Here is a 24,324-nt window from a genome sequence, read left to right as displayed (position 1 = left end):
CCTGCGTGCTCTGTGAGCCTGGCAGCTCCCAGGAGCAGTGCACTGTTGTGGCTGATCTACCGCTGCACACCCAGGTCTGCCTTTCAGCACCGCTGTCCCTGCTGAGGGACTCACTGGCTTACTACTTTTTCTTATTCCCCTTCCTCCCTCCCCAGAAATGGGAAGAACTTGTACTCTCTTAAGCAGGAGCGCCGAGGTTGGTGTGGGAATCCAGCCGTGCAGGTGGGGCATATTTCTGCTCTTCACTCTGGTGCAGAAGGTGCCTGGATGTCAAAAATGACCATGTCACACTGATCACCATTGTTCACAGCCGAGGGGAGCACATCCCTCTCCACTGTGTGTAAAGCAGAGGGAGGGAAGGGCCCCATGCCTTTACCCTGGCCCAGGATTCTGCTGCAAAGCCGTGCAGCCCGGTGCCGGCCCTGCAGTCAGCAGCACAGGATCTTGAGGAAGGCTTTGCGGAAGTCAGTGTTGAAGGTTGTGTAGATGATGGGGTTGAGGGCACTGTTGACGTAGCCAAGCCAAGTGCTGGCACTGTAAAGCCTTGGAGGCACATGGCAGGATGGGCAGTGGGCATTGAGGATGTGAATCAAGAAGAAGGGCAGCCAGCAAACTATGAATGTGCCTGGGTTTAGAGAGAGGAAGAAAACAATCATGAGTTCAGGGGAGTAACTACTTGGAAAAGGGCCTGCACTTGTGCCCTCACCCTCCATCCGCTTACTACTTCCATGCATGTGTCTGTATTTCACAAACACTGAAGGCAACATTTATTCCTGACACAGAGGGACTTGGCAAAAGCTTGGGCTCTTGGGACCAGCTTTGTGAGTGGATAGATGGGGCTTCAGAAGTGGCCTGGTGACAGACCAAAGCAAGTGGCCACCACTTTGAGGGAAAGACTGATGCCTCAGCTGCTTTAATCCGTTACAATTAGGGCCGAGTTATTTCCCTGCTACTACTGAGTTAATGAGGGGAAACAGTGAGTCTGGTGACCACAGCAGATGACTGGGGCACCAGTCTGCTGGCTTCTCAATCCAGCTGTATGAACTGGTTCCTCTGCAGCTCCTTGCCTCAGTTTTCACTCCTGGAATTGAGCCCAAGAGCTTCTGCATGTATGGAAACTTAGGATTGTTCCAGCTTCATAATTGCAAAATAAAGGAAAAGGAAAAGCAAAGGTGTTTGCTGTTGCTCCCTCTAGCAGAGCTTGTTGGCCATTGATTTAAAACACAAGGCTAACAAAACATGGCAAATAATACACTAACATACTTGGTTTTCAACATCTGTGAGCAGTGCTCTAGATCCCTAGATGTCCCACCACTCTCTCTCTTGAGTTTGTGGAGCAGTGACAGCTGAAGCCTGGGCTTGGCTTGCATTTTTTTAAATCTCACTACTATATTAGGAGCTTCTGTGCTCCAGGAAGTCCCAAGCCATCACCCTTTGCATGCCACTAGGCAGAGTGGCTCTCACTCACCCAGGACAATCGCTAGCATCTGTGTAGCCTTTCTCTCCCGGAGCTGGATCAGTCGGGGCTGCTGCTGTGCCAGCTTCAAAGAGCTGATGGTTTTGCCATTGCTGAGCCTCTGTACCTCCACTCCTGGTTTTGTACACATTCTCCTCTCTTCCTGCCTGCTGTTTTGTGTAGTCCCTGGTGTCTTGGTGAGGGATGCCTCATGGCAGAAGCTCCGGTACCGCTGCAGGCTGAAGACAGTCAGCAACTTCCTTTTGGTAGACATCTCCTGGCCTGTGCATTTGAGTGGGAGACAGGGGGGAAAGGTGCCTTGGCATCCATTTGGCAAAGCTTTTCTCTCCATGTGTTCCTGCAAAAGAGGATGCCACAGAGGAACTGGAAACCATCCAAACTGTTCAATGGGACAAAGGATGATGAAGAAAGTTGTAGGAGTCATCCTTAGCCCCACTTGTCTCTTAGGTTTGCACTATATCCTCTGGACTGACCTGAGGGGTGAATGAGCACTGCCTCCATCCCACCAAGGAGAAACATAAAAGCAATAAGAGCAGAAACACCTGCTTGCTAACCTTTCATCTGTATTTTTGTGTTGGCCCTGCTCCCCTCAGTATCCCCACCCTTTTAATGTAGCTCCACTGTGCGAAAATGGGTAAAAGGAGTGGATATGTGTGACCAGCAATTCCTTTCGAACTGTTGTGCTGGTTCCCATGGTTGCAGATATTTCATCTAGAAAGGTCAGTGGAACAAATGCACCATGAGCATCTTGACCTCTTACGTCTGTCAGATGAAGAGGGTTTTCTGTTTTAATAATGTAGGTTAAAGCCTGTGAAGTCCTGAAAATGAAGCTTCATAGAGCGAAAATCAATAAGTGAAGACATTAAAATCAATAAATGAAGAAATTAGCCAGACTTATGCATGGCTGAGAAAGCCCTGCTCTGAAGAAATACTGAAGTAGGCTATGCTCTTTTCTAGTTGCCAGTTCTAGATGGCAGAGATACATAAGGAGTATCCTCTTTCTAGAGGGCTGAAATGGATTTAACTGCAGCTTCTGCATCTCAAATATCATAGTGTATGAGCAAGGGATGGGATGAAAACATGTCATGCCCTTATGCTTTCTGTTCTGTGTTTTGACCCTTTGAGGAGAAGAGATGGTGCATTCCCTGTCTTTTTTGACAGCTCCTACTGCGTTCATGTGGATCTTACTTTGTGTGCATGGCACGGTTTGGTGCTGGCGCTGTGGCTGCCCTGCCGGGTGAGGGTTCTCTTCTTTTGCCTTTGTCTTAGCACGAGATAAATCCGGACATAGAGCAGCAGGGTCACCATGAAGGGGAGGTAGAAGGACACCAAAGAGGAGTAGATGATGAAACTAGGGTTGGATATGGAACAGACACTAGGATCCCCTGGGGAGGAGAAGAGAGAGAGAGAGAGAGGAGTGGCTGAGCTGCTTCAGTTTAGTACAGGGAAGCTCTGATGTGTTGGCAAAGCGAGTCAAAAGGTGGAACAAAGGCAGTCTAAGGGCTGCAGATTATGCTGTGGCTTACCCACTCACCTAACTGATACTTAAAATTAACTCTACATAGGGCCATCTGGCATTATTAGCCAGCATGTATCTGCCTGCTTTTCTGGCCAACAACTGTTATCTTTTCTAATGTATATTCCCATCCTTTCTCCTAGGATCCTAACTCCTTTTATCCTTTCTCCTAGGATCCTATCTCCTTTTATCCTTTTTCCTATTTCTTCGACAGCTCTGAGCTGTTTAGAAGCAGAGATGTGCCTTCACCCCCACCGGTCTGGACTAGCAGCACTTCCCACTCCCATCCCCTTCTTGCCTCAAGCACTGCAGAGAGGATGGATGGGGAGCAGTGGACTTCTGCCCGTGACTCAGTGGGAGGGAAGGTTCCGCTGCTCCTTTGCCTCCAGGGAGAACAGGTTCTAGCCCTATCTGAGGGAAAGGAAAAAGACCAACCTGTTTCCAAGGTGGAGGCTAAATTGTTTGCTCTCCTCAAGGGATTAGTTGAGGAAGCAGACGGTTAGTTGGATGGGAAGGTTTCTCACAAGCAGTGCTAATATGCAACCCTTGCTGTTTAGAGATGTGTCCTGTATCAAATTGTGTGTCTGGACCTGTTGATATCGGCAAGGTGTGTGTTGTATGTGCTGCACGTTTGGAGATTTGCTCTGTGTGCTCAAAGGGATTGTTTAATGGGAATCTGTAGACCTGGACACCTTGATGGGCATTGATCTGGCAGTAGAGCAGGTAGGTCTGCCCTCAGAGCAATAGTCAGTGTCTGTCTGAGCAAATGGCAAGTTTATGGACAAGAGCACAGGGAGATTTTTCTCACCCTTCATAGTGTGCTTACAGTTCCTTAAAATTTCCTGTAACTTGGCAAGTCTGCAGGACCCCCATTATATGACCTGGCCATACACAATTTCCAACCCCTCCCTGCATGCTGTTGTCCAGGACATCACCTACCTGTAGTATTGAAGCCAAAGAGGAGAGGACATGACACTGCAAATGCCAGCATCCAGACTACCACGATCATGACAGACACCCTCCTGCAGGAGCTCTGCCCAGTGCTGTACTGGTATTGAACTGGTTTCACCACTGCGGTGTATCTGCAGACCAAACCAGCTCCAGGAAGAGGAGGGGTAAGAATGGAGGGCGGAAAAGGACCAGGTTTTTATGAGGAGAAATGAAAGCAACATAGGGAACATGATGGTGAAAGTGGTGAAGAAAAGGAAGAAGAAAGAACAGATCAGGTGATGGAATCAGCAATTTGCAGAAATGGTAAGTGGGGCATTGCGGGGAGGAATAGAGGAAATCAGAGTTAGTTGGCAGCACTGCAGAAAAACTCTCTGCAGAACTGACAGCATGTGAAGCTACAAGGTTTGGGATACCAGATGGATCTAGAAACCCCAAGAAACCCACAACCCTCAAGCCCCTAAAGTTATATGTGCACTGATGGGAAAGAACACTCTCTGGAGAAACCACAATCTACTAAACTCTTTGTCTCAGCTGCCTTGTCTGGTGTCAGCCTGACTGATAGACAGTGGATTGCCCATGGGCAGGTGTCCAGGACCTTCAGCTGCTAGGGTGCCCCAGGGGGTGCAGCTCAGCAAGGCTAGGATTTGGAAGGCCCAGGAGTCTCACCTTTAGGATAGCCTAGGGGCTGCTCCTTGCAGACAGAGCCAAAATGTGATAAAGACGCCCATGAAAGAACACTAGACCAACCCAGCATTGAGAGCTGCCTTGCATTATTACCCTTGAACCACATATTACAAAGGTACAGCATGCAGTATTTTTTCCTTCTCCCACTCCTTGGTCCTAACAGCACCACGTGTGCCAAGGTCTTGGCTCCCAACCCTCAGCATTGCTTAAAATAGGCTCAGTCTTAATATGCAGAAAACAAGAGCAAAGCTGAAGATTACAGAGCAATAATCTTCACCTCTCCCTATGCGTATGGCAGGATTTTCTTTATTAAAACTTCATGAGTGAGATCTCCAGAAGGAGAAACCCTCTTTGAGACTGAATGGGAATTGGATGTTCCTGCCTTCAAAAAGCATAAGGACGTGGTTGACTACCTACTGGGGATGTCTTGTTGCTTGTGTCTCTCTGCCCTCCAGTGCAGACCTGTTCTAGCTCATGGTGGGCAGACCCACATTATTAGCAGTAGTGGCAGGAACAGACTTGCAGGGAGGTTTGTGGTCCTGAAGACACCACTGCTGTCTGTGCACACCCCACTTCCTTGTCCTTGCCACACTGGGGTACAGGGTCGACCCCCATATCCAGACTATCCCCCTGGATGTTGTTGTCTCTCACCTGTCGATGCTGATAGCACAGAGGTTTAAAATGCTGGCTGTGCACATCATTACATCCATGGTGACGAAGATATCACAACAGATACGGCTGAATGTCCAGACTCCTCCGGTCACCTGCACCAGCAATCACAAAACTGTCAGCCTTGCTCTGCACCAAGTCCTGATAAGTTACCTGGAGGAGAGCACCTCCTTACATGTATCTTAACAGCTAGATAAATTCATGTCCACAGCGATGTGCAGAAGGAAACTGAGGCACCCATCTTGTGCTCAATATAACACAACAGTAGGTCATGGAAAATAAGCCTCACCCTAATTTCACTCCATTTGCTCTTGCAGAGGGCGGCAGGATGAAAAAACAGGAGCTATTCCTTCCCTCAAGGCCCAGCATAATAAATTGATTTAAATTTGATATCACTGTATATATCCCTTGATTAAGGATTATCTGAGAAAATCTAAGGGCTGAAAGTGTTTCTCAGCTGATGGAGTGCTTTTGCAGGCAGTGAGCTGGAAAAGCACTGCAAATTTTATGCATTTATGTATGAAACAGGGACCTGAGACCGAGGCTTCTCTAAAACCTTATTTGGATTCTTATCTCAGTTAAATTTTGATTATTAGATCTGAGTGAGAACTCATAGGCTATTCAGATAAAGGGTCTTGGGTTTGCTACCATGTTGAGCTGTTGTTCTCATTGTTTTGAATTTTTAATCGGAACTGTGAAAGTTGTGAAAACTCAGCTGCAGCCAATCTTTGTGATGGAGAAAAGTGGTTTTTTTGGACCAGCCATCAAATTCTTGACATTACATTTTCGGTTGAAAATTATATCCTCCAAGTGCCCTGTGGCCCTGTTCTCCTTGGGGCTGGGATGACAGCCTGACTGAGCAAGGTGGTCTGTCTCAGCACCCACTCCTTGTAGGAGATGAACAAGGAGGCAGCCTGGCCTCCACCTGCAAACAAACCCAGCACTGTGCTGAGTGGGGAAGGGAGTAGGAGAGAAAGAGGGAGAAAAATCCATGCTCAGGAGAGAGCCTGGATTTTAGCCTGCAACCCCATAGATTCTGCTGTTTCAGCTGGACCCTGGGAAGCTATCAGAAACTGGCACTAGTTCCTAGTCTCTCTGCTTACATTTAGACAACATCTGGAATACTGCATCTGGTTTTTAGGCCCCAGTAGAGGAAAAACATTGATAAACAGGAGTGAGTCCAGTGAAGTCCACCAAAACAGTCCTTAGGGGCTGGAGCAGTACTTGTTCTGTAAAGACTAGCTAAGGGAACAGGACTTTTTCAGCCTGGAAAAGAGATGGTTTGGAGGGGTGGGAGGCTAACAGCCCTCTAGTGCCTAGTGGGAGGTTATTGAGAAAGTTGGAGGCAGGTTACTAAGAAGATGCAGCTAGGTTTTTCACAGCAGTGTGTGATGGGAGGACAAGAGGCAACAGGAATGAGCTGGAAGAAAGGTGCAAACTGGTCATGAAGGCAACTTTGCTGACCACAAGGACAGTGAGACAGTGGAGGCAGTTGCTTAGTAAGTCTGTGAAGGATCTGTTATTGGAGGATTTAAAGACCCACTCAAAAATACCCATCCCAGATCAGGCTGGAGAGGGTGCCACAAGTAGGCTTGGCTTCTGAGGTACTGGATCAACCCTGCAGCAAGTGTTGATGCCTAGACAGGATGCAGGTCCCTGCAGAGAGAAGGACTTATATAAATACAGAATTCACTCTGTGAGAGTTGTTTAAGAAATAATCCTGAGAAATTTAAATGGCTTTGATAGTAGCAGCATTCCCACACATGGCACAGAAACGTGCTGGCATGAGCTGTGTCTTTAGGGCATTCTCTGCTGGACCCAGCTGCTACATTTCAGAAGTCAGGTATTGAACCAGGCAGTCCTCCATTAGACCTTCTGACCCTGAAGGCAGGGAGAGAAATGGGAATTGGCTTGCAGAATGAAGAAAGGAACTGTGCTTTCCTCTCCAGTTCTCAGATACTGGTGGGACTCCTTTGTTTACTTCTAAAAAAAAAGTAAGTGAAGGAGAAAAAGCCAAACCAAACCCATTGAGCTTTTCTGCACAGTCAGGTGAGCTACAAGACAGGCAAACTGAAGACTGTCCCTCTGAAATTAGGGATTTTAACAGGTAGGTTCAGCTTCCAAAGAAACCCCCCCACACACTGGTTTTACTTTAGTTTTACTTTAGTCTCAGTGAGATTTGCTTGACCACCTCAAAATATATATTTAAAAAAATAAATGCAGGAAGCCTTTGCAGTAAAGGATATTTCTGCAGTCTGAGGCAAAAAGCAAAGCAGTTTCTATGGGATCTGTGGAGTCTAAAGAATATTTCCCCAAGAGTCAGTGACAGATGTTTGCACCAAAGCGAGCTGCTGCTAGACCAGCAGATGTGCAAACACTTAACTGAGGGAGTTTCCAAGGTCTTGAGCACATTAAAATGCTAAACCCAAGAATGTGAACTATTAAAACTGAAGAAGGTGCTGGTGGGAATGGCTCTGAAGTGAGCCCTCTCACGATGATGCATTCAGATACCACCATCTGCATACTAGACTAGCTTGTGTTAAGAAGATGCTCAACAGATCAAAATGCTTGGGCTTAAAAGCCATCCTGACTTCCACCAGCCATAGCTTCTAAAATGGGGAGTAGCTCTGCTGAAGTCAGTGAAGTTGTTAATATTTACCCATGGGGTATGTGAACCCAGAATTTATTTCAGAATTTAACAATGAAGAAGAGCCTTTATATTATAGGCCCAGCTCATAATTTTTAAAATTCTATTTCTGCTCTTCCTTTTATTGCTCTGTTCCACTCGTCTTTGTTACAGCAGCTAGAACTTGCTAGTGTGCATTTCTGGTTTTCATGTGCTAGTGGGGTACCTGTTCTTTATCCCTCTGGTGCCTTTTGTCCAGGAATCTCAAAGGACTTCCCAGGTATTAACTGAATGAATCCTCACATCTGCCTGGGTGAGGTGGATAGTCAAATATTATTCTCTTACAGCTGATGAGAGCAAACCACAGAGAGATGAGCTGATACAATCTCTCATTACCGTTTAGTGACTATGCAGCAGAAGTGGGAACAGTGTCCAGATGAAATCCTGGCTCTGTCAAATGCTAAAGCTCCATATAGACTATTCAGGTCAGATTCTCACCTCATCTTTCTTGATGACCAGTCTGCTTTATCTACAAAATTGTGGTGTTATTATTTTTACCTTCCCAACTCTATAGGAAGCTTTCCAGTTTATGAATGCACAATGATATTTTTTTAAAAACTTATGCCAATCCATCACTTTCCTGAATTCTTAAAATAAACAAAAGAATCTCTGCAATTCAGATATGAATGATGATGCCACGATGAGGAGCACACGGATGGGAAAGTAGACAACCAAGTTGCATCAGGTGATGACTGGCATGTAAGGAGCAGTGCCCCTAAGCACGCTCACTGAAGGGTTTTGTGTTTAGGAGAGCTTTTTCTTGGGGGTGCTCTTAGCTCCAGCAGCTGTGAAATGGCTGCTCATGGTTTTGCACAGTGGGAGAAATGAAGAGCATGCACGAAGTCAGGACTGCTGACAAGTGGTGAACTGCTGAGCTGCAGTAACTCGGCTGTCTGTCCCCCCGTTGACAATAGTCCAGTCCTTGAGCTCAAAGAGCAGTTGCAGGTCTTCCTGCTCAGGTGTGAGAGACACAGATCAGGAGACAGTGTTACTCTCACGCTCTGAACAGACTGGATCTCAGTGACAACCATCTTCTGAAACTTTTTTCCCCTTTGGAGGTAGAACTGGATGTTGCGAGAAGACTAAGAAGGATGTTCCCAGCCATGCTGCTACATGTCCTCCTGCATTTATGCAATGACTGTAAGGCATGATGGTGTCTAATGCCATCAAACTTCAGCTGGCAGGATACCCTAATGCCACTGTCTTAGAAACCTTGGTGAGCTTCAGCAGCTGCGGCAGCCACAGCATCAGAGATCAGTAAAGAACTGGGGCAGCAGTGTTGGTATATTAGACCTACCTGTTGACTCCAGAAGATTGGTAGACACATTGCTGAACAGCATTTTTGTGCTAGAAACTTCATTAGGTGGAGATGAGGATTTTGAGGCTATAAAATATTTCTATTGCTGCTTTGTCATAGCCTTCCTAAAAGACTTCTCAGAAAGAGACAGTTCTGGTCTGCATGACTGATAAAATAACATATTTCATGGCCAGAGACGACTCTAAAAATGGAGTGTAAAGTACAATGTTCACAAGAGGCATTCATCCACCTTTAGCTTCTCCATAAATAATGGCCAGTTCTCAAATGTCTGATTTGGCAAACGTTCAGTAGGTGAATAGATATCGTACATGGTTTTTGGGACTCAAAGATTTTTTTTTTTGGCAATTTCCAGGCTCATAGTGTATTGAAACATGATGCCATTTCTGCTTCATCAGTAGCATCACTCAACCACAAACAGCAGCAAATATTGAAACAACTTTGACAATTTTTGGACTGTTTTTTAAATCTTAGTCTTGCTGGAATCCTACAGCCCAGTTCTCTAGGAGACACTGCACAGCGCCAGGAGAGGTAGTTTAGGATGTGTATGGGTTCTTTCCCTGTTGTTTGGATGACTCTTATATCAGCTACTTTGATTATCCAAGCTCTGCAGATGGAAATTAGTCTTAAATGGGTCTACAAACACAACTAGGGAACAGACCTACTGCTGTGCTCACAAATTGTGACCACAGCACTGCATGGGGGCAGAGGCTGCTCTGCAGATGTGCCTCAGTCCCACCCTGTCCACAGCAAGAGCAAGTGCCAAATCTTTTCTAATGCAAAGCATAATGTGATTTCATTAAAGATTCTAATGCCCTTGAGCTAATAGACTATTCCAGTCTGAAATAAAATTGGACTTTTAATAAAATTTGACTTTTAATAATATTTTTTAGTTGCAATCAAATTGCAGAGTCTAATGGGATGGCTTCACACACACACATATGCACTTATTCCTTTTTTTTTAATCATTTGATATAACACAATCTGTACACATCCTGCAGGCCAGCTCCAGAACTGCTCCACACGGGTTAGTCTAAATTTCATCACTGACTTTCTTAGGAACATGATCATGCATGCAGTGGTGTGGTTAAATTCTGCTGATCTTTCCCAAGATGCACTCACCTCTAGGTACACCATCCATGGCATCACCAAAGTAGCCACCAGCAAATCTGCCACTGCCAGGCTCACCACAAGATAGTTTGTTGTGGTTTGCAAGGTGCGTTCCCTCAGCACAGCTAAGCAAACTAGCACGTTCCCAAAGATGATGGCCAAAATCAAGAGGCAGTAGCAGAGGGCATAGTAGGCATGTGAATGTGGCAGGTCAGGCTCTGTAGTGTTGTTTGCCCCACAGGGGATGGGGTTAGTGGTGTTAGGATGACTGCTGGCTCTTGTGAAGACGGCCATGGGGATGCCGCTGCAAAGAGAAAAGAGAGAGATGACCGAAAGTCAGAGCTCTACAATAACTGTGGAGAACAGTACCCTCTGTGGGTGGTGTACGAGTTTCATACTTCCTTTACGAATGTTACTTCAAGCCAATCATAGAGGATTTTTTTCTCCTCATATATGGGCAGAGCTTTGCTTAAAGACTTGCTTGGCCTGTTCTGTTTTTCACTGAATCTAAGCCAAGAGAAGAATGCAAGAATTCACCTTCTGGGTGCACCTGAAAGGTGCTTCTTACCAACCAACGCAGCTGTATGGGATGTGGCAACTGTTTTAAGAGGCACCAAAGTCACAGCACAAGTCAGCTGGGCAAGAGTGCAGTCTGAAAGGTAACAGTTTGAAATGCTGAGGAAGATCCAATGCAGTTACCCAAACTAGGGCTTTAGCCAGAAGCTTGGACCTTGTATCTTTTTTTCTGGGAAGTATCCTCTCCCTTCCCTCATAAAAAAATGTCTTCAATAACTTTACACACTTGAGTGCTCGGCATCCTGGCAGAGAGGCTGCACCTGCAATGCTCACATAGCCTCTTGATCCCTAGGTGTCCAACAGCACAGTCTCCAGAATTTCTCTTTTCCTGCACGTTGTTTCTGTCCCAGACCCTGCCTGCCTTGCCAAAGCTTGACTGTCATTGGTGCTCCCATTTCATGCATACTGTGCTCTGTGTTTTCCATGCCTTGCCAGAAGATGTGCTTCCTGTGCTGAAAAGAAAACTAACTTGAAGTTTGGGATGAAATAATGGAAGGATGCTTGCAGGGTATTCTGTGTTTCTTTTTCTCACAATAGATTCAAGATCGTGCTCAGGAACCTACCCTTTCTTGATTTAGGAGAATGAATTTTTCCAGAAATATGAAGGCTGCTGTCCCAAGGTTGTTCTGTGACATTTAATTGCTTGTATCTGATTTTTTTTTTCCTTTGCTACTGCTCCCGTTGGTGAACTCATCATCATTGTGACAGGTATGAAAGGCAAGGGCAAAACACTGCAATATCAGCGGTATAAATATTACTCTGTTTCACCTCACCCCTTGAACAGCAGCATCTGTGATGCATAGCTGCTACACAGCTACACTCCTGGAAGAGTAGCTGTGCAATAAGTATAAATTGCTCCAGCCCCTTGGTGCCACTCTCCCCTGCTGCTTTTTAGCTGGGAGAGGACAAGGGTTGAATGAGATGGAAACTGAACTTCCCTCTGTCCTGTGGTACCTTCAGGATACCTCTTATGGCGTGTGTTTTGTTTGAAAGTGCTTGTGCTCTCGTCTCTCCTTCTTCTGCCTGCCCCTGACAAAGAAGTTAAGCCTTCCACTGGATCACAAGGATCTCTTGTAGCATGAGCTGAGTCCAGGACTGTTTGTTCATAAAACAGTTGAGCTGCAGCCACCCCAAACAGGACTCATTTTGTTGCATCCCTTGCAAGGACACAGCTCCTGCTCTGGGAATTCTGTATTGTCAGGGGCCAGGAAAGGCTGGTTCTGTAGCACTGGAAGAAACCCTACATTTAACAGCTGACTGATAAGCAAAGCCACAAGAGGGAATAAACAAAACATTATGCATAATATAACCAGAAGGCTAAAGGCACCATATTACACAGTTCGCCCGTGGGTCATCTGTCCTGTCTTCCCCTTACATCCTTGAGCACTATTTCTGACTCTCACCCGGGGGCCAGTCTTCCCTACCAAGCTCTCCAGCCCTGTCCATCCCTGAACTGCCCCCCAGCCCTACAGCCCTGCTCACTCCGCACCGGGCCAGGGTGCTATCAAACCAGGCAAGTGCCAGCGTACCTGGATACCCGCAGGACACCCACCACCCTAGGCAACAGGGTGGCAAGCTGAGACAGGGACAAGAGTCGCAGCCGTGGGGACGCGGAGGGACAGAGGAAAGGGAGGAAAAGGGATGTTCCTCCCATGGGTCTCCGCCTCGGAGGGATCCGGGTGTACGTCCCGGATGGCGGGTCCAAGCGCGGATACAGAGCGCAGGGAAGGGTCTGGTGTCCGAGCGTAGGGTCCAGACGCCTTTGGGTCCGTCTCCAGCTGCGGGTGCCGCTCCGCGCCCGCCGCTCCCGCACCCGCGGGGCAGCGGCGCCGCTCCCCGTCCTGCCCCCGACCCCGGACTGCCGTGAGCCCGGCGGGGGCGAGGGAGGCTGGAGAAAACCGGGGGGGCGGGGGGGGAAGTGAGGGGCGAGAGGGAGGCGGAGGGGCTGCAGGAAAGGGGACCTCCGGCACCGGGCGAGAGGGGAGCGGGGAGGCAGCAATCAGGACTTACCCCCGGCCCGTCGGGCCGTGGCACCGCCGCCGCCCAGCGGGGCTCCGTCCCGATCCCGGTCCCGTTGACTCCCGGCCCGACCCGTTCCCTCCTGCCGCCTTCCCGTTGCGGAGCTGCGGGGCGGGACCGGGCTGGCCACCTCCTCCCCGCCCGCCCCCTGCCCCGGGACCCCGCGCTGTCCCCAGAGATTGCCCTTCTCCCAGAGGGACCTGGCGAAACGGGTCCGGGCGAATTTTGGAGCCAGGGTGCGCAGCAGCGGTGTGCTTTGCCGAGGGGCTGGAGGCGAAGCGGGAGCTGGGAAGCCGAGGCGCCGGGGCTGCGGCGGAGCGGGGGGAGATGCCTCCCCCAGCGGATAGAAAGTTGTCGGTTAAAAAACAGTTAGTTGAAAAAAATGATCAAAACAAAGATGGTTTTGAGAATGGGGAGATAATATATCTATCTATCTTTAAATAAACTGCCTTAAACTTGAGATGAAAGAGGGCAGGTAATCGGAAAGGAGAGTGATGTTGGGAAGTATCCTTCTCCAGGGACCACTGCCAGTAGGGACAACACGCCACATCTTCCATGGCCGCACCATAGCTGCAACCCCTGTCTCTGAGATGTGTCTTCCCCTGAGGTCTGAGATCAAGTCTCTGAGGCACAGTTCTCCTCCAACTGTGGGCACTGGAAGAGCTCTGTGGGGGTACAAGTGATCCCGGTGGGCCTTTTCTCTCCTGGGGTTGTGCCCACCACCCTCTCTGGCACAGCAAGTGGGGCATGCAGTGGGTTGTCATGAGGGTGCAGGATGCTCGGCTGCAGGGCTGTGCATGCAGGAGTTGTGGCCCCAGGAGGGAGGAGAAAAAGTGCTGTTCCCCTTTATGTACCCACTGGTTAGGGTGGCTACACCTTAACTTGTAGGTGGGCAAGCAAAAGAGAAGTTACTGCGGAGAGCAGAGTTTATCTTTAAGAATTTACTTATCTTAAGAAGTGTGCCTTGGGACTCTGGCTGCCTGGTTTATCTATGCTGACTGCCGCTATCCAAGCTAATCTCTCTGTGGGTAAGGGTGGTAGGATGGAGGAGTGCTGTAGGGAACACTCATACCCATCAGGTGTGAGAGGTGTGAGAGTGCCATCTTTAGCCTGCCTGGGCATGATGGAAGTACCCATACAGGATTTGATGGGGACTAATCAGCACCAATGTCTTTAACTTTAACTGTGACCCTAAGGCGGGTAGGTGGATGGCGCTGGATGAGTGTGATGAGTCACTGCCTAGTCCCTATGGTCAACACATTCACACGTGTCCTCGCTGGAGGATACAGCTGCTAGGCTATTGGACCAAATGACCCATGAAGGGCTCTACAACCCCTTTGTTCCCTTGGGAGATCCAAAATGGTGTGACATGGACTACACTTACCGTGCTTATATTATATGCATACAGTTAACTTTTGCTGTCATCTGTACTTTGCTGCTCATCTTTGGGGAAATGCATTTGCTAACTGTGCCTGGAGCAGTCAAGGAAGGGGGGAAGCCCTCCTGCCCATGCCCAGCAGGAGGATTTTTAGCTGTGAGCTTGAAAAGAGTCCAACACACCCACACTTGTGTGGTTAAAACCTCAGGGGAAAGCACACACTGTAATGCTTGTTCTTACTGGTGAGGGCTGTGCGAGTCACAGGCTGGGTGTGAATGGCCAGTAAGCACAGCTCCTCGCAGTGGGGCTAGCAAAGAGATGGAGGCATTTTAACTTCATTTTAGCAGTTTTTAAATGCAGTTTGTTCATTGGCAGTTCCCAAAGGATTGTGGCCAGCAAGGTACTCACATCGGCTCTAGGACTACGGGACCACAAGACACTATAGTAACAGCAACAGATAACAGTGCTGTTATCTGTTCAATGTAGCATCTAACCACTGATCAATAAAGAGACATTGCCTTGCCTTCCTCTAAGATAAGTGGGGTGCAGCTGGGGAAATTCACTGCTTTAACCACAAAAGCACTGCTGCTCTGTCACATCTTTATCTTCCAGTGCTGAAACCTTCCCTTTTGCTTTGCATTTTGTGTCAGTGGATTCCCTCTTGTTAAACTTGTTTCTTTCTTTAATTATTTTTATCTCATTTCTTAATATTAATCTGACTCCATAAAAAAATAATCATAGACCTATGATTATAGAAAATAATCACAGACTCAAAAATAATCATAGACTGGTTTAGGTTGGAAAGGACCTTAAAGATCATCTAGTTCCAGCCTAGCCTTGAGCACTTTCAGAGATGAGATATCCACAGCTTTTCTGGGCAATCTGTTTCAGTGCTTCACTACCCTCACTGTAAAGAATTTCTTCCTAATATCTAATCTAAACATACCCTCTTTCAGTTTAAAGCCATTCCCCTTTGTCCTGTCACTATATGCCCTTGTAAAAAGTCTCTCTCTGTCTTCCTTGTAGGCCCCTTTAAGAGCAGGAAGGCTTATCTAAGGTGTTCCTGAAACCTTCTCTTGTCCAAACATAATCTAGTTGGAAATGTTGCTGCTCTATTGAAGCTCATTCTCCTCAGTGCTCCCTCCCCACCTTCTTCCTGTGGTGGCTCCCTTCATGAACGCTTATTTTCCTGAGACTGGAATCTCTTTGGGGTAAGGTAAGGACTTAATGACTTTTTTGTGTTTACTCTGCAGCAGAGATCTTGTGGAGCAAGATAATAATTCGTAGGATCATTTAATTTAGAATAGATTGTACCACACACAGAGGTAGGGTTGGATTAAAATTGCATAAGCAATCTTGTTGTAATATTTGCCATGATTATTTTAATAGTACAACTTCTTTAATACAGTGTGCAATGTCTCTCTCATAAACTCTTTGCCTTCCTCCTATCCCAAAACCAAGCATGTGGCGTATATTTGCCCCAGTTAAACACTGGACAAGTTGCAGGCCTTGGGTGTGACAACATGGTATCACTGGAGCATGGCAGAGAAACAGGTCAGTAGTGAGAACCTCAAAATGAGAGAATGAGCCAACAGGTTTCACTGCTCAAAATCCTGGTTCTCCAGCTCCAGCACAGGCTTTCTGCCCCATGTGCAGAAAGTTGAGAGAGGCCATAATTCTTAAACCTGGTCCATTCCCTCTGGGTCCCCTCCAGCCTATTTCTTTGCCCCCATCTCCAATGCCAACTTCTTTACTTCTTTTCAGTCCTGTATGCCCACAAACTCTTTGGTAAAGATTTCAAATAACTTGGATAAATGTCAGTGTTCTCTCTTAATTTTCCCCACCTCCTTGCCCATCAGTCCCATTATTCCTCTGTACTAAGTTTGTCCAGTGAGTGCTGGTGCACTCCTGTTCCCTTATGTCCCTCTCTAGTCTGTGCTCGTGTTTCTTCCTTTGGTTTCTATCCACAGTCTCAGCATCCTGTCCAGTTCCTAAACCTCTGGTAGCTTCATCCAGCCTATTTGTCCTTCTCTACTACTTCTGCTTCCCAAGCTCCTCACTCTTCACCTTGTCATCTCTGGCTCGGCTGCTAATCCCCTCTGCTCCTGCAGCTTAAAGGATTGTTTCCAAATGGTATTTGCTGTGCTTTCACACCTCAGTTGCTGTCACTACAGCCAGTATTTGATGTGCAGTGTCTAAAATGTGCCACTCAGGTGGAATTAATCTTCCATCATTCATTTTGCAAATAAGGATGCCCTCCTGACAGTGAGTATTGTTAAAGTACTCTGCAGCCAGGGGGATTTTCAATACCTACCTGCATAAAGCTCTAATCTGACCTCATGGCTGTCCCTGTTTGGAGCGGGATGCTGGGCTAGGCACCTCCAGGGGACCCTTCTCAACCTGAGTTTTCCTATGCTGCCATGAAAATAGCCTTGCCTGATGGTTGTAAAGTAAACAGAACTTTCCTGGCTGGCACAACCTGCAAACTTTGGATGAAACTCAAGTTCATACCCATACCATCTAAGCAGGATATGCCTATTTGGCCCAGATAGCTTTAAATTTTTTACAAAACTCACCTGTTTTCACAGTGGTGACCAAAAAGGAATTCAATCAGCTTCAGGATAATGTATGCATAGCACCTTGTAGAAGCAGGACAGGTTCCTTGAAGAAGCTACCACAGCTCATGTCAGATAAGATTCACAGGAGATTCAGATCCTGCCGATATTGATTCCCTTCTGCTCAACATTTACCTTTCCTGTTTCCTCTTCTGGCAGTCTGGAAAGAGGTGGCACAAACCTGCACAGCACACAGAGATGTGAGCTTAGCCCACAGGGAATGTTTGTCATGCAAATCACATCTGCAATGGATTTTATACAACTAAACAACATTACTTCAAGGGTAGGTGGTAGCAAAACAAATCTTTCTCATCCACTGCTTAGGTATTAAGCTGGGACTTTCATGTCCAAGTCCTTCTTCTGTTTCACCTCAGGCATAATCTGGTGTAGATGAGCTCTCTCTAATTAGGCAGAACTGGGACTTCAGGCACTTCATTCCATAAAGCGGGCTGATCGGATAAAGCCAGCATCCTGCCAAACTCCTCTCTAAAATTACTGTTTTGATCCTGTTTTCCTTTCATTATAATTTGGTCATGTTAGAACACATGATTTGCAGTGTGCAAGTGAAAGGATGGATCCCGCCACAGTTAGTTTTCTTCTGCATCCAGTACTGGGCAATCGACGCTGCTTGTGAGGAGAGGAGATGGAGCTTTTAAAAATGAAGAGGCTGACTTCTGCAGGGAAGCCTGACAGAGGAAGGGCTGTGGAGAGGGTCAGGGGATCACACTGCTATACCTCACCTCATGGTGTCTCCCCACAAGCTTCATGCTACACCATGCACAAGGGGCCCAAGGGGCTCATCTGAGTGGAGCAGTTTCAGGAGTTAAGAGAGGAAAAATACCTATGTGAGAAAAAGGGCATCGGTGTTCAAAAATATCATTATGCTCTTCAGGGAAACCTGTTCACATTTTCATGCAAAGAAACCATGGAGTGGCAGGACTGTCTTTACTCTGTCCCTCTTTTGCTCCTTGGAAAATGAACCTGTTTGGTCTGTGACAATCTCTGCTGCTGGGGCTCTCGCCATGCCCTCTCATGAGACACAGCCTTTCAGGAGCCGGAGCAGTCAAGTAATTTATCAAAGTGGCCCAAAATCTCAGAAAGGCTGGTTATGGTTTAGCACCTGCCACAGACACGTCTGGGGGCAGGGAGGGGGTGGAGTTTTTTTAACTTCCACATAGGACAGCTGTGCATTACTGGAAGGGAGCAAAACACTGCTGGAGGCAAGACTGGTTGTGGGGACAGTTGTTCAATTTGAACGGGAGCAGAGTTTCTATGTGCCAAACCAAATGCTAAAAGCTACATTCTCTTCTCAAGACAATACTTCTTCCATTCCTCCCCATCGCCTCAGCCTGAGAAACCTCAGCAAATAGGATCCCTTCTTAGAAATGTCTGCTATGGCATCAGCTCTTTCTGTGGTGCCTGTGCCCCTCTTCTTCCCTCACACCTCCTTCATCCTGAGAGGCTGTTGGGGTCTTGGCATCATAAGTAATAGTACTGATGCATTATATCCTATACCTGGGATTCCTGCTCCAATCTGGCTGTCTGGTGCCCACAGCTCTGAGGTGTTCTCACTGCTGGTCAGAGTAATAAGCTCATCTCACAGCTATCAGGCATTTTTAATCCTCTTTTCCTGTTCGAAGTAAGAGACTGCATGCACACACAATGTTTTCACTAGGCAGTGGCTCTGGATACCTCTCTTTTCCAGATATGGTGTGACTGCGTGGCAAAAATCCATATCACTAGAGAGGATGCTCACTGGGGAGATATCATGCTTCCTAAATAGATTTGGACAGTCCTAATTGCCTCTTACTGAGATGGCCATGTATCCCACAACACATACCAAACTGTCATGCAGGAGTGTTGCCTCTGCTAAATTTTGACTTTCTAGCCCTGAGGCAAGAATGTTCCAGGACACTTAGTTTCTACTTTAGGAAAGACAACAGAAGATCCCATTTCCATTTTTTTTTCAGAAATTAGTTGTTCCAGGAGCAATGGGAGGAGTAGGGTCTGCCCTCCCATGAGTTTGAGACCCTTGCCTTCCTCCCACCACTGTAATACTATTTGTTCTTCTTTTACTCCCTGGCTGAGCAGGAGAGTTCTCCAAGCAAGCACAGCAGCACAGCAGCAAGAGCAGGCAGCAGTGGAGCCTGGGCTGCTGCCTTTTTCCTCCTCATGCTGCTAGTTTGCATGGGGCTTGGAATAATGACATCCTCTTTAGGCTTGCTCCTACTCCCCCTGTCAGACTTGGGTCACTGGGCTCAAAATTTTTGCTACTGTATGATTGAGATGGTGTGATTGCACGAGTCATGTTTTCTTCAAAGAGCTATGAAGCTAAAAACATCTGAACCATTTTTACTTAAAAGCACTGGAACACTGAGCTGAGGCAAGGCCCACAAAATTATAGCCCGAATAGTGAGCCAAGAAATTAGGCTGCATTCTGGTACTCTTCATTATAGCTTTCAGAGGTACTTCAACTGCTATATACAGACACACCATGAAATGATATCAAGTGAAAATTGCTGGGGTGGATGCAGCATTTATGCATTTCCCTGGCTGTGAACTGAAATCTCTCTCTGCTTTCTGTCTGCCTTGAAATCATACTGCCTCACAGACCTCCCCTTTCTCTTCTGCATCCCCTCAAATACCTGCCCTGAGTCTTACTCATCTACTTGCCTCAGTGAACTCTGATTTACCTGTGGTTTCTTGCGAACTTTTCAATGCAAGCCTCTATTCTGGGCTGTCTGCTGGGACAGCAAATGGTGAGAACCGCTACACTGGTTTTCTACTCTGCATCCCTGAAGTGCATTAGAAGATGAGCAGCGGTTTAAGGTGTAATTCAGAACAGCATCTTATTATCTCACTGCTATTTGCATGCTGCTCAGGTTTCAAAACCTGGCTCTAAGTGCTTTTTCCTGAAGATGCAAACAACAGCTCCATCAGAAGTCATCTGCAGGGCAGTTGCACAAGTGTTATGGAGCTTCAGGCTAATTTATTTATTTCTATTAAGCCAAGCCTCTGAGAGCCACAAATCAGGAGTTCCTGCATGCACTCATTTTCAACTTTGGGACCCTTTTCTCCCAGACTGAGTTGCGGAGTAAGTGCTGTGGTCCTGGGGCTGTGAGTGCCATGGGATCTGGGCCACCACAGCTCCTTGAAGCTACAGAGTGGTTCCTTGTGGTTGGTGGCTGGTGACAGGGAGCAAAGTGGTTTTGTGGGGGAATGTCTTGCCATGGAAAATGCCTGAAAGCCAAAACCCCATAGCATTTGGCTTGCTAGATCTGATGAACAGATGTTCTGTTTAACATCTGAAAGCCTGTAATACTTTCACTGTCCTACTCCTGCAGCAATGCTTATGGATCGCTTGCTCAACACTACTGCAGAATGCTGCTCAATGACCTTCTGCTTCACTCCTTTTAATTGTGCTACATGTAGAAATTTTCCATGCCAGTGGCCTGATTCCTGCTGAACGTTTTCAAAAGTGTTAAATTAGAAGTAGAACACAGGGGAATAAAATGCTGGTTTGCCTTTGTTGAAACCCAACCTCTTAAAATTGTAATCTCTGGTGGTTTTGAGCACAGACTCAAAATTTGATAGGGAATTGCTGCAGGAGCTTTTCTGCTCATGTGGGGATTGGTCTGATGTGCCCCAACCCAGACCTGAGGTTGCACATATAGGTAATATCTCATGAACAGGTTTGGTCTGAGTGCTCTGACCAGCACATCTGCTCTGAGGGTACGTGGGCTCTGCTTACTTGTACTGATTTTTATTTTGTTTTTTTTTTATTACTTGGACTGAATATTTTTGTTACTTTAGCATCTAGGACCGTGGCTAAGGTGAACACCATCCTAAGCTGGGTGCTGGGCATACCTGTAGCAAGAGGAATCTATTTCCCTGTACACAGGCAAGACCTACATCATGAGATGACTGCAGCTGGAGTCGCAGAGATTTGACTCTTGCTGGTGGAAGGGCTGTTGAGGGAGGTGGGGTGCACAGGAGGCTGCCACAGGGCACATGGGGTGTCAGTGACAGAGCAGTGATGGCAGCCCACAGGCCTGTCTGTGGGATGTGAGGGGACAAGGTGTTGCTGCCCAGAGTGAGAATGGATGCGCAATGGCTCTGGAAATGTATTTGAAAAGAGATTTTTCATGTAGTAGTTGCTCTGTTGTGTTTGATACATCCCCTGTCTTCATCCCTCCTGCCAGTGGCAAGGCTGGATGTGCCCCACTGCAGTGGGTGACACTGGAGCAGCATCTTCCCATTTCCTCTTGGAGCCCAATCCTGCTGGTTGTGAACAAAGCTGCAGCCTGTGGCTGTAAGCTGGGATGCTGGGAGAGTCTGAGCACCCACGGCCCTACGTGGGGCTGCGCTCCTGGGAACAGCCTCTGCTGGAGGTACTGCAGCATCCTGGCATCAGCACTAAGCCAAATTCCAGCCCTTTTGGGTGGAGCACCCCAGTGGCTCAGCCAGAGGGGACTACTCAAAGAAAATGTAGAATTGCAGAAGAGCTTCATAATCCTGCTCATGACCGATGCTCCAAAGAAAGAAAGAGGTATCCTGCATTGGCTTCCCTGTCTAACACAGCTACGTACAGTCTTCTGACTCATAAAACCGCTATGTGTTTTTTTTCCAAAAAATCTATATCTAACTTCTTGGTAGCAGTGATAATGGTGTGGCAATGAGTCACACAGGATAATTATGGTGTTTAAAAAACAATCTTTGTCAGTGCTGAGTGTTTTCTCTTCTAGTTTCACTAACTACCTTCTTATGAGTAAAGATTAATGAATTAATGCTCAAGAATGGGCTCTATATGCACAGCTCTGAAGAGGTCATCACTGGATTCCAGTATGAGGGGTCTTTTTTCACCGCCGTGTTGTGGTTTAACCCCAGCCAGCAACTAAACCCCACATAGCCATTCACTCCCTCCCTCCCAATGGGATGGAGGAGAGAATTAGAAGAACAAAAGCAAGAAAACTCATGCATTGAGATAAAGACAGTTTAATAGGTAAAACAAAAGCTGCCGATAGAAGTAAAGCAAAAGAAGGAATTAATTCCCCATTTCCCATGAGCAGGCAAGTGTTCAGCTGCCCCCAGGAAAACAGGGCTCCATCACATGTAACAGTGACTTGGGAAGACAAATGCCATTACTTCTAATGCCCCCCCTTCCTTCTTCTTGCCCCAGCTTTATATGTTGAGCGTGGTGAAATATGGTCTGGAGTATCCGTGTGGTCAGTGGGGGTCAGCTGTCCTGGCTGTGTCCCCTCCCAAACTTTTTGCACTGCCAGCCCAGTTGCTGGTATGAGGAGCAGAAAAGGCCTTGACTCTGTGTAAGAGCTACTCAGCAATAATGTAAACATCTCTGTATTATCAATGCTGTCTCCAGCACATATCCAAAGTGCATTCTTCACAGCTACTGTGAAGAATATTAACTCTACCCCAGCCAAAACCAGCACATGCCATGATGCATGTTTCTGCTTTGGTTTGGCTACTTACCGACTTTCACTGTGGTTTGGTCTCTGGTGTACATAACTTCAGCTTTTTTGGTGCTCGCAGAACAGGCCCACTCTGTAACATGAGGTGACTGAAGAGTATTTTAGGCGCTGCTCATCCCACAGCCTTGTCCACTTGACTTTCCCTAGCAGCCTGCAGATCAACCAGCCCTCCCAGGCAGTCATAAAATCATAGAACGCTTGGAAGGGGCATTAAAGATCCTCTAGTTCCAAGCCCAAGTCCCATGTCAAATTTCAACTCCTCCTTGGGAGTGGAGCGATTATGGTTTCATTCCAAAAGGCAGAAATAAGGAAATAAAAATGCTATTTCTGTGTGTTTCCATCTTCAGCGTAGGAGAAACACAAAATGATATTAAGTCAAGTGCCTTTTGTTAAACTGATCAGTGAAAAGCCATTTGTCTGTCTTGTCTGCTCTGGCTGGCATAGGAGAGCAGCAGTGAAGTTATTTGTACTTTTATGGCTCTGTTATTTACTCTGTTTATTCTGTTCCTGGCTCATAAGTTGGCACTGCCCAAAGCAAAGCCCTGCTGTTGTGAGGCCCATCTCTCATCAGCGTCCAGAAAGATTCAAATATGAACACCCAAAGGAGATTGCTAATTGTCCCTCTTTGGTCCTAGGAAGAAGTCCACAAATAAACTGTGTTTTGCTAGCTGTTACCTATCTGCTGATTCACTTTAAACTACTGAAACTTTAGCCTTGAGTTCACCCCCTGAAAGCTCTTGGTTGTATAGAGATGCTCAGGAGAACAGATGAAGCCTCTGCACTGTAACTGGGCAATCTCCAGTCAGGACTCAGACTCCTCTTGGTCCAGCTCCCACAAGCCACGATGCACTCCATGGGCTCACCAGCTCTCTGTAATGGAGTGTGGGCAGTCACCTTGCAGGCAATAGGGTCGCAGGGGATCTTCCTTCAGGAGCTACCTCTGATTAGCAGAGCCAGCTGTCTTGGGGCTTCCTCTGCCAATGCTAAAAGCAGTGTGTTTTTGCTTTGGAGAGGTAATCTTCACAGTAATTGCAATCGGTCTGCAACTGTAGGAAAAATTGAGAGCTCATTCTTTCTCCGGTTTAATAGGTGGATGTAACAGCACTGATACCAAAAGACAGAAAACAATCACTTTGTTGGTATTAATGTTCCTGAGGCAAACTCTGCACCATCAACAATTCAGTTCACCAGATTCCTCCTGCTGCTTACATGGAATCAGTGCTTGCCCCCTTGCCTTGTGCTTATGCTACTGTTCCGAGTAAGATGTGGACTAGCTATAGTGTATCTGCATTGAGGAGCTGCACATTTACAGGATGGATGTGTTAGTCAAAGGAAGGAAACTTCTAGATTTGCAGAAAAAAGCATCAGCATTCATTAATTATAAATATAGCCCAAAAAGTCAGGCAAGACACCAAGTGCAGTGAGAGAAGAGAACTAGTTATTTTTCTAACCTTTTCTCTTTCAATGCAGAACATTAATCTTTTCAGTCTCTCATTAGAGATGTCTGTGTTTTCCTTTGTCTTACCTGCTGGGAAGGGAGTCAGAGCTACTCCACGTGGTGTGGTGTGTGCTGGCACACACCAGTGACGCAGTTCTCGCACCATCGATTGTGGCTGTGCTACCAAGGCAGGAGACTCTGGGCACAGCTGGACTGGAAGGCCATCCTGCAGCCCAAGATGGGATTGTCACACCAGGGCTAAAGCAAGGGTCCCTACAGTGTTATAGAACAGAAGGCTGGCTGTACTCTGAGTGCTTTATTTCTCGGGTGTTTGGAGGTTTGTTTGTTTGTCTGGGGTTTTTAAAATTTTTTCTTTTTTCTTTTTTTTCTTTTTTTTCCCC

At 46.9% G+C, this 24,324-nt stretch overlaps 1 protein-coding gene across 1 annotated transcript; it reads right to left on the bottom strand.

Annotated features, from left to right (window-relative positions):
• Window positions 1–414: 414 nt before the first annotated feature.
• DRD3 (dopamine receptor D3) lies at window positions 415–17,026 on the bottom strand. Its single transcript, XM_032679309.1, has 7 exons — window positions 16,958–17,026; window positions 10,421–10,712; window positions 5,280–5,392; window positions 3,933–4,075; window positions 2,666–2,862; window positions 1,469–1,814; window positions 415–625 (listed from the first exon to the last, which is right to left on the bottom strand). The coding sequence occupies exons 2-7, from the start codon at window positions 10,700–10,702 to the stop codon at window positions 429–431; spliced, it is 1,278 nt and encodes a 425-aa protein (XP_032535200.1). The 5' UTR covers window positions 10,703–10,712; window positions 16,958–17,026; the 3' UTR covers window positions 415–428.
• Between the last annotated feature and the right edge of the window lie 7,298 nt (window positions 17,027–24,324).

This window comes from Chiroxiphia lanceolata, chromosome 2 (genome assembly GCF_009829145.1).
Source record: "Chiroxiphia lanceolata isolate bChiLan1 chromosome 2, bChiLan1.pri, whole genome shotgun sequence".
Classification (NCBI taxonomy): Eukaryota; Metazoa; Chordata; class Aves; order Passeriformes; family Pipridae; genus Chiroxiphia; species Chiroxiphia lanceolata.
Note: the sequence above shows the minus strand (reverse complement) of the source record. Positions and strands in the feature narration are given on the sequence as shown.